Genomic DNA, 12,878 nt, shown 5'->3' on the forward strand with positions numbered 1-12,878 from the left:
TTTTTAGCGTCAGGGGCAAGGGCGTATATTATGCCACTGCGCAGAGCAGGCTGGAGCGCGCACAACAACAGCTGAACTATCCTTTTTCCCTCCCACCACCATGTTCTCCTCGAGCTATGCAGCGGACAACGGGCATGTGGGCGTCGACGCGCAGCCGCTGGTCGGAGGCGCGCACGCAGCCCAGGACTTTGAGGCTGCCGTCGCGGCGATGATGGCACATTCAAGGCAGGCACCGAGCGCACACCCGCAGTGGGCCTTCGCACCCGCATACACCCAGCAACTTCAGTCCCACAACACCATTGCACCCAGCAGCACTATAACTCCCGGCTCTGCTTCCAGGAAGAACTCCAATGGCCTTGCCGATTTCCTCATGGCTGCCCCCGAAGTACAGGGCAATAGGCAGCGCACTGCGCACGCCTGCGAGAAATGCCGCGAGCGCAAAGCGAGTGAGTCTTGCCTCTTGTCTCTCGGTGTTCCCAATACCGACCACCCTTGACTCAGAGTGTTCTGGCGAGCGTCCCACCTGCGAGCGCTGTACGAAGCGCGGACTCATCTGCCAGTACGCGGCCCCGACCGGTAGAAAGGGCGGCCCCAGTCTGCAAATCGACATGCCAGTGAGCCACAAGCGTCGAGGCTCGGCAGACGTACTGGGCAGTCCGCAAAAGAGCCGCCGCAACGCCCAATCGTCTTCTCGCCCCCGTCATCAGCTCGAGCGGTCGTTCTCGCATTCGCAGCCCTGCTCGCCTGTTCGTGAAGCCGCCGTCTTCTCTTGGATGCCGGCAGACTACGATCCCGACTCTCCGATGCCCCAGCAGACGGGCAGCTACTACGCCGCGATGGAGGCGCAGCAGGCATGGCGCGCGGCGGGGAAACACTCGTATCTGGCTGGGACTTTAGAGGGGACGCGGGGCCTCGACAATGTGATGCACAACGCTGCCGCCTTTCAGCCTGGCTACCCAGCGCTGCCGCAAGTATCCCAACCGCTGTCGCAGGGAATACTCGACGGCAGTATGATGCACGATCAGCGCGTGTATGGTCTTCAACAACCCCAGCGGGAGCGCTGGAGCTTCTCCGACGGTAGTGACGGCGAATGGGCTGAGTACGTTAAATCCTCTCTCTGGAGGAGGTGCAGAGGCTCATCAGTTTACCAGGTTTTCCGAGCCACCTTCTGCGACGCGCTCGGAGTTCAGCCTCGCTTCAGACATGGAGCCGCACTCACGGCCGTGGTCTACATCCGAGGCGGCGTCCATGAACACTCTCGCGCCGGCTTTCGAGGCCTTCCAGTTCGCCGATTCACCGACGTCGCAGGAGGGCGCCGGCGCCGCTGACGCCTGGTATAGCTACCCTACGCTTGCGTCTCAGGAGCAGCAGTATCGAGTGGAGGCCGAGCGGGACGTGCCACTCATGTACCCGAAGCCCAGCCTGCCCATTGGCGTCTCTGACTTGGTGGACCGGGCTGGCGATGAGCTCGCGGCGGCGCCGGAGGGCGGGTATTTCGGCTACATGGGAGCGAGTGAGGAGGAGGGAGACTTGACGGGCGTGGTGGTGTGATGGCGAAAGGAGGTGGTGTAATGGGCGAGGGGTAATGCATGCGGTCTGGTAGGGTATGGTACTATCGATACATATACTAGAGCACGGGTTAATTTGGGCGCATTGTATATACTATAGTTTATGGCCACATAAAAGGGGTTCATTGGTACGCATCCGCTCGGTAGTTGTCTGCTGCAGATATTATATACACGACGAGTCGGTGAATTTTGCAAGAAACTAATGTTACACGGGTACAAGATAGCGAGTGATAGTACACAGAACAAGAAAGCAGATACAAGCATAGTCCCAAGCAATCGCCTTGCCTAGCAAGGTCTCTCGCCACCCTTGATTGAATCTCGACTTTCTGCAGCTCAGAACTCCCATCACCATAGGGAAGAGCAAGGTCAGTTCAACTTCGACTTCAACTTCCAAAAGTCGTGCTGAAGTCACGCCTGGTCGCGGACGCGTGACTCCGAAAGCCCAGCGCAAGATCCGAGCCCGCGTGCGCCGTCCCCCCTCGATCTCCTCCGCCAGGCGCCGCAGACGCAATGTGGGGGACTTGTGCGGGGTTCATTTTGGTTCCGTCCGGGGTGCGGCGGAGGGGGGCGGGTTGAGCTTCTTGTCCTTCGACGACCACGTCTCAGGGCGGCTTTACGTGCGACGGCGAGGACGACATAAACGCTTGCGATACCGCACTACGGTCATCTCTCATCCTCATTCCTCTTTTCGCTTCAAGGACTAGAGACTCCTGAATCGCTAGCATGCTTCGTTGCACGCGTAGTTTGGTACAGCGGTCGGCTACGCTGGGGATGAGAGCAGCACGTCCTGGTCCCTCTCGCATCGCCCCAGCTATTCGCATCGCGAGACGAGGTGTATCCACGTACAACACGGACATCGCGGGGCTCACGTCGGATGAGGAAGAGGTGCGTCCGCTCATAGCTTGCTCTGTGCTAAACCCCGATCGCTCACCGTACTCCTTCCTTTATAGTTCCGCAACGTCGTCTGGGACTTCGCGCAGAAGGAGATCGCGCCCCGGGCGGAGGAGATCGACAGGACGAACACGTCGCCTATGGTGCGATGAACGTCTTCTACCCACACATCTGCTGGTGCTGACTCCTCTTCCCTCTCCCTCAGGACGTCTGGGAGAAGCTCGGGGACATGGGCTTACTCGGAGTCACTGTCTCCTCGGAGTACGGCGGCGTCGAGCTCGGCTATTTCCAGCACACGCTTGCGATGGAGGCCATCTCCGAGGCTTCCGGGTCCGTAGCGTTGTCGTATGGGGGTGCGTATCGTGTGCATCCCTTCACCACCTCTCTTTTACAAGCGCCCCTCCTGAACCCATCAGCTGAGCTGGCACTCATCTAACCATCTCATAGCTCACTCGAACCTCTGCGTGAATCAAATCCACCGGCATGGCACGGACGCGCAGAAGGCGAAGTACTTGCCTGATCTGATCTCTGGGAAGAAGGTCGGTAGTCTCGCGATGAGCGAGACGGGAAGCGGGAGCGATGTCGTAAGCATGCGGACGAGGGCGGACAAGGTGAAGGGAGGGTACAAGCTGAATGGGAATAAGTTCTGGTGAGTGGTCGGATTCACGAACATCTCCACAATGGCCACTCGCGCGAAGAGGGTTGACACAGCGGCCATCGGCGGTGCAAAGTATTGACGGAGGGTTGCCAGGATAACGAACGGCCCAATAGCTTCGACGTTCGTCGTGTACGCGAAGACGGAGCCCGAGAAGGGGTCCAAGGGTATTACAGCGTTCATCGTGGAGAAGGGCACGCCGGGATTCTCTACCCACCAGAAGCTGGACAAGTTTGGCATGCGCGGGAGCGATACGTGCGAGTTGGTGTTCGAGGATTGTGTTGTGCCGGAAGGTGCGCAGTATTCTTGCTGCCTTGTCTGCTTTGCGGGATGTTGATCTTCGCCAGAGAACGTGTTGGGGCAGGTAAACCGCGGCGCCGCGGTTTTGATGTCTGGTCTCGATCTTGAGCGACTGGTGCTTAGCGGTGGTCCACTCGGGTATGCGATTTCTCTCTTCGCCGTATGATTCCTGGTATCTGACCCGCATGCAGCCTCATGCAGTCCGCCTTCGACATGGCAGTCGAGTACGTACATGACAGGAAGCAGTTTGGGCAGCCCGTTGGCGAGTTCCAGTTGATGCAGGGTAAGTGGACTTCACGTTCTCAGGTCCAGGAAGAAGCTGACCTTGTGGTTGCATTTACAGCCAAGATTGCGGACATGTATACGAAGCTGAATGCGAGTCGGTCGTATGTGTACGCGGTGGCGCGCGCATGCGATAAGGGAAGGATCAGTCGCAGGGTGAGTTGATGGGGGGTGCAGACGTCGGGGAATCATGAGCTGATCTGTTTGCTCAGGATTGTGCTGGAGCCATCCTGTACTCCACTGAGAAGGCCATCGAGGTCTGTATTGAGGCACAGCAGTGCTTTGGGGGGAACGGCTACATCAATGGTGGGTTGCAGGCCTAGACTTTACTTATGAAGCTTTCGAGTACTGACGTCCTCTTTTAGACTACCCCATTGGTCGCTTAGTTCGCGACTCGCGTCTGTACGCGGTCGGGGCTGGCACGCAGGAGATTCGGCGGATGCTCATTGGCAGGGAGTTCAACCAGCAGTTCAAGGCTTGAGGTGGACCTTATTTTCGTCAGCGCTCCAGCACACTGTATCATAGAAACACAATTCTGTGTCTGCAAACAGCCTGTAGGGCCTTGCAAGTGCTCGGAGAGTAAACGAACCGTGACCGTTGAATTTGTTGGCATCAGACGCGTCGGTCACGTCCTCGTGATCGTTCGCTGCACGCGCCCCGGACCGGAGCTCCGTTAAATTACTCGACGCGGTTTGACTCTTGTTCTCTTGTTCACTTCAACGTTGGCGGCTCAACCTGTTCCTCCTCGACGACAATCTGCTCGCTTCATGTCTCTCCTCTGAACTATACACTCTTTGATTATCTGCAATACTTGAATATGCCCCTACGCGTCACCTGGCAAGCCATCTTCGGCGAGGGGTACACCACCATCGAGAACAACGAGGAAGTGCTTGAAGGTCTTGACGATGCACAGCGACCAGACGTCGAGGAGGGGCCCCGGTCCAGTAACGACCATCCCTCACTTTATGTGCACGCATTTGAGAGTGCGTAGCAGTGCCAGTAGCGCCGAGGTGTCGAAGCTGACAGTCCGCTACCCCATAGCGATGATGAAGGCCATATTAGCGCATGAGGCGCATCTGCTAAGTGAGGGGGAGCTGGAGTGTATACAGAACTTTGTGCACCTTCCATGTGCGTGGTCCGATCGCGCTGCATACGCATAGGCGCTGATAGTCTTTCTCAGACCCCGCCCGCTACACGCTTGTCCGTCTCGTTCTGAGGAAGCCTGGCGCGTGGCACCCGATGAGCAGTATGCAGACCTTTATACGCGAAGTCGGAGAAGAGGGAGTTCTCATGGCGCTGGACGAGCTATGCAAACCACTGCCCGCGACTGAACGCTCGTTCTCCACTTCGTCTACTTCCTCTAGTTCAACTCTCGTTGACAGTGATGGTGACACTACATTACACGACTGGCAGCCTACGCCAACACCAACATCACACACTCCCTCTGCGACACCATCCTCCTCCAAGATTCCTGCCGACGCTGAGATCATCGACCTTACCCTGGGCGACGATGAAGAGGAAGACATCGGCGGCCCCTGCGGGCAAGCCGCCGACCCCGCACACCTTGACCTTAGCTACTTCTGCCGCAACGAAGAGCACATGGACCTCGACGACATCCTCAACCGACTGCAGACCGCCCAGCTCAAAGTCCTCATGAAGCAAATGAAAGCCAAGGACCAGGTGACGAGGAAGGAGGATATGATTGCCTCCCTACGGCGTGCGGCATGCAATCAGAAGTTATTGAACTTCGCCCCCGTGTTTGCGAAGTCACAAAAAACTCAGCAGAAGCCGTCAAATGCGCTGAAGACGCAAGAGGGCGTGCTGAAGAAGCACGCGCTGAAGGAGCTGGGGAGGTGCTTGCAGGTCAACATGGATTTCGTACGTTTTGTGCGAAGGATGCATATAATCTTCTACCGAAGGTGGGCTCTTTGCTATACATTCCTCTGCTATGACTCGCTGACCAGTAGACAGTACCGAACTGCCGACACGCCTTCTGCTCCCCGCCCTCCTCTCCAGCTTCCGCATACGATCCTACCCTGACATAGGGCCCATCACCCGCGACGGCAATATCTGGACATCGCGCGAGGACTTCCTCGAGTACGAGGATGCACTTCTACTCCAGGCGGAGTACGAGCAACTCATGGGCGACACCGAGGGCTCCCCACTCGACACGAATAATCGCTTCGTCTCCGAGGGCTCCAACGTCCTCGAACGAGCGACACCGGCTCCGAGATCCTCGAGGTCAAGAGCCACGCCAGCGCCAAAGCGGAAGAGGGACGCATCCGTCGCGGACGAGCCGCCAGAGCCGCCAATATCGCTGAAGCGGGCGAGGCATATCGAGGAGGTCTTCGACAACTCGGTATACCGCAAGTGGAAGAAGCTGGTCAAGCGGAAGCGCAAGTCGACGGAGGTGCGGGCGCCGGGATTGGAGAGGTTCGAGGCTGGCTACATCTTCACGCGGCTCGTCTACAAAGCCGCGCACGCCTTCGGGATGCTCAAGATGTATGACAAGGAGCTCGAGGTGCTCGACGCGCTCCTCAAGCAGCGCTTCTGGCGTCGGGGCAAGGTCGCGGACTGGTATGCGCGGCAGGCGTTGATCCAGATGAACCACTTGTGTTGCGAGTCGGACGATAAGACGGAGAGGGCGGCGCATAAGGACGAGATGCGGGAATGTGCGCGGGCGACGCTGTTAGCGGCGCTTGATGACGAGGATGTGGGGGCTGGTGAGGAAGCTTGCTTGTTTTTTTTTTTTTTGAGGGCAAGTGGGTTGATGATCATTCAGTGTACCGCCCAGGATTGCTACATCGACTCCAGCGGCTGGAGAAGATGCTGAAGATCAATTCGAGTGTCTCGGAGCCGCTGGGCAAACCGAACGAGGTTTGGGTAGTGGCGGAAAGGATACACAAGATGGAGGGCGAGGGTGACGGGTGGTCACCAGGGAAGGAAAATCGGGACAACACGCTGACACAAATGTGGCGGGATCCGGATGAGTTAGTCCTGATACAGGATGTGAGTGCAAGATGGTGAGGTGGGGGCGAGGAAAAGCTGATATCGTTGGTAGCCCAAGTACAATATGCGGAAAGCGATGGGGAAGTCGATATGGAAGGGTCGGGACGATCAGCAGGTCAATGTGGAGACGGTTGCGCTACAGCACTATGAGGCCCTAGGCTACAAGGGGTACGTCCTGCAATATCTGGCCGGCATTCAAGAGTGCTGATGCTATCGCAGCTTCCACGCGGAGACCCGGATATTGACGACTTTGTTCGCGCTCCTGTTCTGGGATGTGCTTTTCGCGCGCGTACCGAGCGTCTTCGTTACCGAGTTTCAGACAGCCCCGCTGGATCTGGCAGAGGACACGTTCTACAGTGCTAGGAAGGAGCTTATCGAGAAGCGATTGGCGGAGCTCTTGGAGGAGGGCAAAGCGTTGGAAATCTTGCGGCGGAACGACAAGTTCTATCGCGAGACCAAGACCTTTTGCATCGGCCTCTCTTGGACGAACTGCAGCGCGGAGGATCTGGAAGAGATCGTAGAGGTACGGGCAAGGTGGATACCGAAATGAAAAGCGATGAGGCTGACGGGTGTGATAGTGCATGGGAGGACATGCTCTGCGACATATTTGCCTGCTTTTCTGCCAGGACTACGCCGGGCGGTGCGGTGGCGTACCGGATTTGATTGTTTGGAAGATGACAGGAGAGGAGCGGTGCAAGTTCGTCGAGGTCAAGGGGCCGGGTGATCGGGCCTCTGACGCGCAGAAGGTATGTAGCAGCAACGAAATGGTCGAGAAAGTTGCTCATCGCTCCGTAGCTCTGGTTCGATTCGTTGCTGAGGGCGCAGGTGCCTGTCGATCTGTGCCATGTTGCGGACTCGAAGGAACCGCCTACGTCGGGCGTCAAGCGCAAGCGATCGAAGAAGGAGAAGGACGTCGTAGTGGGAGACGACGACCGCCCGTCGACGCCGAAGCGAACCGCGAGCAGGTGAGGTCGCCGGTACGCGTCGGCACCGCGCACATACCGCCGGCCGGTTGCGCGGCTCATCCTGTGTCGGCTAAGTTCGTTTCCGATTTCTATCAGAGTTACTCGTGGATTTATTCTGTATGGTCTACCTGGAGTTTGTGCTGTGTACGCTAGGTTTTACTCGGTTTGATAGACTGAGTCGTTGGGGGCGCCGTTGAGACAGAGCGAAGAGGGAAAGTCCGAGTCTGTATGCTCACCGGTGCTTCACACGAACAAAGTAGTACAAATAATCACCAGACCAGGTAAGTGTGCTCGTTGACTTCTTCCTCACAACGTCCACTCTCTCCTCCCCTTCGCGAAGAGGCTGCACTGGGCTCGAGCTGCCCATGCTCTGCGCAAGAAAGTGAAACGGAAAGAGTTAAACCCGGGCCGTGCACGTGTGAATCAGTAGGTGACACATAGGCCGTTACCCTATTAGCGCCGTTCGGCGGAGGTTCATGTTATTCATCAGGTTTACGGCTTGATCCCCACCCTCATCTCGAGCGCACGCTGCACACCGAACGCCGTCCAGCGCTGGCGACGTCCCCTACCCCAGCTCAGCGATGAGCAAACAGTCCATGAACACCCTAGCCAAATGGTCCGCGCGCTTCTCCATCGAGCGCCTCTTCTCCCCGAAGCAGAGGCACGTCGGCCCGCGCACGGTGTTCGTGCACGAAGAGCTCCCCAAGGACTACTATGACCATCGCGAACACGTCCTCAAGGACCACGTCTACCACCCGAACCAGATCATCTCCAGCAAGTACACCCTCTTCACATTCCTACCGCGCAACCTATTGGAGCAGTTTAGGCGAATCGCGAACATGTACGCCCCCTTGCACTTTGTCTCGGAGCCCCCCTGACCGCCCTTCCTCCTCTAGCTTCTTCCTGGGTATCGCTATCATCCAGTTCTTCCCCGAGTTCCACACCATCTCTCCCGGTGTCGCGATCCTGCCCCTCATTATCATCATCGTTGTGACCGGAATCAAGGATGGCTACGAGGACTACAAGCGCCATGTCTCGGACAGGAACGTAAACCAGAGCAAGGTCGACGTGATAGCCGGCGACGGGTGGCACAACCCGAACGCCATGAAGGGGAAGCAGAAGACGTTCGTCCGCCGCCTCATTCCCAAGCAGTTGCCCGGCGTGAAGCATCGCGACATGGAGGGCGGGAAAGTGGTTCCAGACTCGCACGCGCCGCATTGGAAGACAGAGCTGTGGGAAGACCTGCGCGTTGGCGACTTCGTCAAGATCACCGACGGCGAAGCCATACCAGCTGACATTCTCATATGCTCGACCTCCGAGGACGCGAACGTCGCGTTTGTCGAGACCAAGAACCTGGACGGCGAGACGAACCTGAAGTCGCGTAGCGCGGTTCCCGCTCTGACGCACATACGGACACCCGAGGACTGCGTGAACCCGGAGAACAAGTTTAGCATCGACTGTGACCGGCCGGACATGAACATGTACAGAATCAACGCGGCAGTCTCTGTGGCGGGTATGAAGTCCTCGGTCGACCTTGTCAACGTTTTGCTTCGCGGGACTATACTCAGGAACACCAAATGGGTCGTTGGCGTTGTAATGTTCACTGGTGTCGACACCAAGATCGTGCTCAACGGAGGTTTGACCCCAAGTAAGCGGACCAAGATTGAGCGCCAGATGAACGGTCAAGTGTACGTCCGTCGTTCCCGGGACCAGTGACTACATGCTGACCGTCAGACAGGCTCTGGAACCTTGCCCTGCTTGCCGTCATGACCGTGGTCTGCGGTATAGTCGACTCAGTGCTGGAACAGAAGTACTACCCTCTTGGTGCGCCGTGGCTATACGGTGATAACCAGGACGACGATAACCCAAGCATCAACGGTCTGATTACCTGGGCGTTCTCCCTCCTGACGTGAGTCTCATCCCTTCCGCCACCTGAGTCTTCATTCACGCTGTCGCAGCTTCCAAATCATCATCCCCATCTCCTTATACATCTCGCTCGAAGTCGTGCGGACCCTCCAGGCCGCATCCATCTACTTTGACGATGATCTCAAGTACCAGAAGACCGGTCAGCGCACCGTCGCGCGCAGCTGGAACTTGGCGGATGATCTCGGTCAGATTGAGTACATCTTCTCGGACAAGACGGGTACTCTCACGCAGGTGCGGCTGCTTTCCGTGGTGCTGGTTGGTACACGTGCTAATTATAAGTAGAACGTCATGGTCTTCCGACAATGCTCCATCGGTGGACGCTCGTACACGGGAGACGAAGAGGCTGAAGCGGAGGAGGTCATCGTCGCGAAGCAGTCCTCGTCGTCGGAGGCGCTACCTAAGTTCAAGACGGCCATCCCGCACTTCAAGGACGCTGCGCTGCAAGCCGACCTCGACGCGGCGTTGTCTGAGAAGTCTGACCCCGCGGACGCCGCTCATGCGCGTTTGCTCAACGGTTTCCTATCCTGCCTCGCCCTTTGCCACACCGTTCTCGCCTCGCATGACACCGAAACCGACCAGATCGAGTACAAGGCACAGTCTCCGGACGAGGCCGCGCTTGTGCAGGCCGCCGCTGACATCGGGTACATCTTCCTTGGGCAGGACAAGGAGGTGCTGACGCTGCAGACGCCGTCGTCGATCGAGCGCTACGAGCTGCTGAACGTGCTCGAGTTCACGAGCGCGCGTAAGCGGATGAGCGTCGTGCTGCGCAAGCTTGACGATGAGGATGGTCGGCTGTTCTTGTTCACGAAGGGCGCCGATAACGTCATTTTCGAACGCCTCCGGGCAGGCTCTGACGACCTGAAGGCCGCGACGGAGGAGCACCTGTCGGAGTTTGCGCGCCACGGTCTGCGGACTTTGACTTTGGCGTACAAAGTCATCCGAGGTATGTAACTGTGGTTAATTCCTCTTGACAAGTTGCTAACGACAGCGCAGAGGAGGACTACGTAGCTTGGAGCGACCGCTATCATGAGGCATCGATTGCTATGGAGGAGCGCGAGGAGAAGATCGAGGCCGTCTGCGAGGAGCTCGAGACTGACCTTCGCCTTCTTGGTGCTACGGCCGTCGAGGATCGTCTTCAGGACGAGGTGCCGGAGACCATCGCCGACCTCAAGCGCGGTGGTATCAAGATCTGGGTCGCCACTGGCGACAAGCTCGAGACTGCTATTGGTATGTGTATACGCTTAGATAATTAGTTGCATACTCACGTTATCTCAGCCATCGGTCGTAGCACGAACCTCATCGGCGAGGACTCGAACATCATCGTCGTTCGCGGTGGTAACCCGTCTGGACGTCCCGTTCGGCAGCAGATGCATGCAGCCATCGAGACGTTCTTCCCCGAACATGTCAATCAGGATGAGATGCTCGAGCTGGAGAAGACTGGTGCACCACCATCACCGGGAGGGAACCAGCTTCGCCGTGTCAACACTGGGGTATCTTCCATCGTTGGGCCCGAGAACGGTGACAGGCCAGGAGGCTTCGTCCTTGTCATCGACGGTGCTGCGCTGCACGACGTATGTATCCCTTAGGTTCGCGTTTGTACCACAGCTGACATCTCACGTAGGCCTTCGACGACGATGAGAACCGCGCTACGCTTCTGCGCCTCGCCATTCTTTGCGAGGGTGTCATCTGCTGTCGTGTATCCCCCAAGCAGAAGGCGCAGATCGTCCACCTCGTCAAGGACGGCCTCCGCGTCATGTGCCTCGCCATCGGCGACGGTGCCAACGACGTCTCCATGATCCAGGCCGCCGACATCGGTGTCGGTATCTCTGGTGAAGAGGGCCGGCAGGCGGTGAACTCGTCCGACTACGCTATCGCGCAGTTCCGCTTCCTCAAGAAGTTGCTGCTGGTTCACGGGCATTGGTCGTATGCGCGCATCTCCAAGATGATCCTGACGTTCTTCTATAAAAACATCGTGCCTGTTGGGGTGCTTTGGTGGTTCCAGATCTATAGCGCATGGAGTGGTTACTAGTGAGTGTCTTCGCTGCTTCTTGGTGATCTCCTACTGATCGTCTTTTCCAGCGTCTTCGATTACATCTACGTGCTTTTCTATAACTCTATCTGGACCGTGCTCTCTTGCCCTGCTATCGGTCTCTTCGATCGTATAGCTCGTGAGTAGCCCCCCAACTTCCCTCGTTCGCCGTGCTTACAAGCGATAGATGATCGTGACCTGATGGACCTTCCGGAGCTCTACAAGTACGGACGTCTCGGGACGTGGTTCGCCTACAAGAACTTCTTCATCTACATGATCGACGGCGTCTACCAGTCCGTTATCGTCTTCTTCTTCATCTTGTACGCGTATAGGACGGACTCGGCGAGAGGGGATGGCTACGACACTGGCATGTACGAGATGTCCACGGTGCGTTTCGGCTCTTGTGCTTTGAAGTATAAGTCGTTGACCTTTTCCCTCAGACAATGATCATGGCGATCGTTCTGATTGCCAACTTGTACATTGGCTTCGCTGCTCATGCTTGGACGTGGTGGTTGCTCTTCGGCACGCAAGTCGGCACCCTCATCGTCTGGGTTTACACGGTATGTTAGCCATTCATCTTCGCGAGGATGTCGCTCATCTTGGACCTCAGGCTATCTACTCCTCGCTTGACCCCGCCAGCACAGGTGCCGTGAACCTCGCCGGCAACGACTACTACCTCTTCCATTCGCCCATTTTCTGGTTCTGCCTCGTCATCACCTTCTGCCTGAGCTTCGCGCCTCGTTACCTAGCGCGGGCCTACAACACCGGCTTCGGCAAGTTGGACGATCTCGACATGGTCAACATCATACGCAAGCGCGACCCGCACCGCAGTCTCAAGATGGGCCCGGCCTCTGACGAGCAGGACAGCACTGACATCGAGATGGCGCGCCTCAAGCGTCGACAGTCGCGGCCTATGTCCGTGATGTCCGGCGTGTCGTCCGTGTCGCGTGTCTCGAGACCTGCGACTGCCATGGCAAGTCGCACCGACATGTCCACGGGCATCGTCAGCGTCGACCGTGGATTCGACTTCGCAACGGAGGAACCAGGTCCGGCTATGCGTCGGATACAGACTAACCTCTCCGAGCGTCGGACAGCAAGTCGGTTAGCCTTGCACGAAATCGACGAGCGACATCCACACCACAAAGCCTCCCTCAAGAACGGTCTATCCCACCTTGCGAGAGGGCTCACGAGGAAGAAGGGGTCTCATTAGAGTGATTACAGACTATTCCCCTCGTACCTACTTCCTGTACTAT

At 57.4% G+C, this 12,878-nt stretch overlaps 4 protein-coding genes across 4 annotated transcripts; all 4 read left to right on the top strand.

Moving 5' to 3' along the window:
• The first annotated feature begins 1,085 nt into the window (after positions 1-1,085).
• Positions 1,086-1,762, top strand: SCHCODRAFT_01117388 (uncharacterized protein). The gene is made up of 2 exons (XM_003035636.1): positions 1,086-1,099; positions 1,152-1,762. The coding sequence occupies exon 2, from the start codon at positions 1,204-1,206 to the stop codon at positions 1,549-1,551; it is 348 nt and encodes a 115-aa protein (XP_003035682.1). The 5' UTR covers positions 1,086-1,099; positions 1,152-1,203; the 3' UTR covers positions 1,552-1,762.
• Positions 1,763-2,052: 290 nt separating this feature from the next.
• SCHCODRAFT_02608235 (acyl-CoA dehydrogenase NM domain-like protein) lies at positions 2,053-4,294 on the top strand. The gene is made up of 10 exons (XM_003035635.2): positions 2,053-2,453; positions 2,519-2,602; positions 2,665-2,812; positions 2,907-3,108; positions 3,211-3,407; positions 3,462-3,552; positions 3,606-3,697; positions 3,758-3,852; positions 3,909-4,002; positions 4,062-4,294. The coding sequence occupies exons 1-10, from the start codon at positions 2,292-2,294 to the stop codon at positions 4,175-4,177; spliced, it is 1,281 nt and encodes a 426-aa protein (XP_003035681.2). The 5' UTR covers positions 2,053-2,291; the 3' UTR covers positions 4,178-4,294.
• A 94-nt stretch (positions 4,295-4,388) lies between these two features.
• SCHCODRAFT_02563369 (uncharacterized protein) lies at positions 4,389-7,904 on the top strand. Its single transcript, XM_050343778.1, has 9 exons — positions 4,389-4,679; positions 4,738-4,824; positions 4,877-5,615; positions 5,668-6,419; positions 6,479-6,705; positions 6,758-6,873; positions 6,925-7,228; positions 7,284-7,472; positions 7,501-7,904. Exons 1-9 carry the CDS (start codon positions 4,514-4,516, stop codon positions 7,672-7,674), a joined length of 2,754 nt encoding a protein of 917 aa, XP_050203127.1. The 5' UTR covers positions 4,389-4,513; the 3' UTR covers positions 7,675-7,904.
• A 2-nt stretch (positions 7,905-7,906) lies between these two features.
• Positions 7,907-12,835, top strand: SCHCODRAFT_02683413 (phospholipid-translocating P-type ATPase; the record flags this gene model as incomplete). The annotated part of the gene is made up of 13 exons (XM_050346753.1): positions 7,907-8,096; positions 8,161-8,511; positions 8,567-9,358; positions 9,409-9,579; positions 9,629-9,827; positions 9,879-10,539; positions 10,590-10,823; positions 10,872-11,167; positions 11,218-11,624; positions 11,676-11,764; positions 11,813-12,012; positions 12,066-12,185; positions 12,236-12,835. The coding sequence occupies exons 2-13, from the start codon at positions 8,252-8,254 to the stop codon at positions 12,833-12,835; spliced, it is 4,029 nt and encodes a 1,342-aa protein (XP_050203128.1). The 5' UTR covers positions 7,907-8,096; positions 8,161-8,251.
• Between the last annotated feature and the right edge of the window lie 43 nt (positions 12,836-12,878).

The sequence above is a fragment of the Schizophyllum commune genome, assembly GCF_000143185.2.
Source record: "Schizophyllum commune H4-8 unplaced genomic scaffold SCHCOscaffold_1, whole genome shotgun sequence".
NCBI lineage: Eukaryota > Fungi > Basidiomycota > Agaricomycetes > Agaricales > Schizophyllaceae > Schizophyllum > Schizophyllum commune.

Excerpts from the sequence above, each read along its gene's own strand:
- SCHCODRAFT_01117388 (XM_003035636.1), top strand. The coding sequence starts at position 1,204 with ATGGAGCCGCACTCACGGCCGTGGTCTACATCCGAGGCGGCGTCCATG.
- SCHCODRAFT_02608235 (XM_003035635.2), top strand. The coding sequence starts at position 2,292 with ATGCTTCGTTGCACGCGTAGTTTGGTACAGCGGTCGGCTACGCTGGGG. Across the intron at positions 3,553-3,605 it reads CTTAGCGGTGGTCCACTCGG|CCTCATGCAGTCCGCCTTCG; the intron begins GTATGCGATTTC and ends ACCCGCATGCAG. Across the intron at positions 3,698-3,757 it reads CGAGTTCCAGTTGATGCAGG|CCAAGATTGCGGACATGTAT; the intron begins GTAAGTGGACTT and ends TTGCATTTACAG.
- SCHCODRAFT_02563369 (XM_050343778.1), top strand. The coding sequence starts at position 4,514 with ATGCCCCTACGCGTCACCTGGCAAGCCATCTTCGGCGAGGGGTACACC. Across the intron at positions 5,616-5,667 it reads CATATAATCTTCTACCGAAG|TACCGAACTGCCGACACGCC; the intron begins GTGGGCTCTTTG and ends ACCAGTAGACAG. Across the intron at positions 7,229-7,283 it reads ATCTGGAAGAGATCGTAGAG|TGCATGGGAGGACATGCTCT; the intron begins GTACGGGCAAGG and ends CGGGTGTGATAG.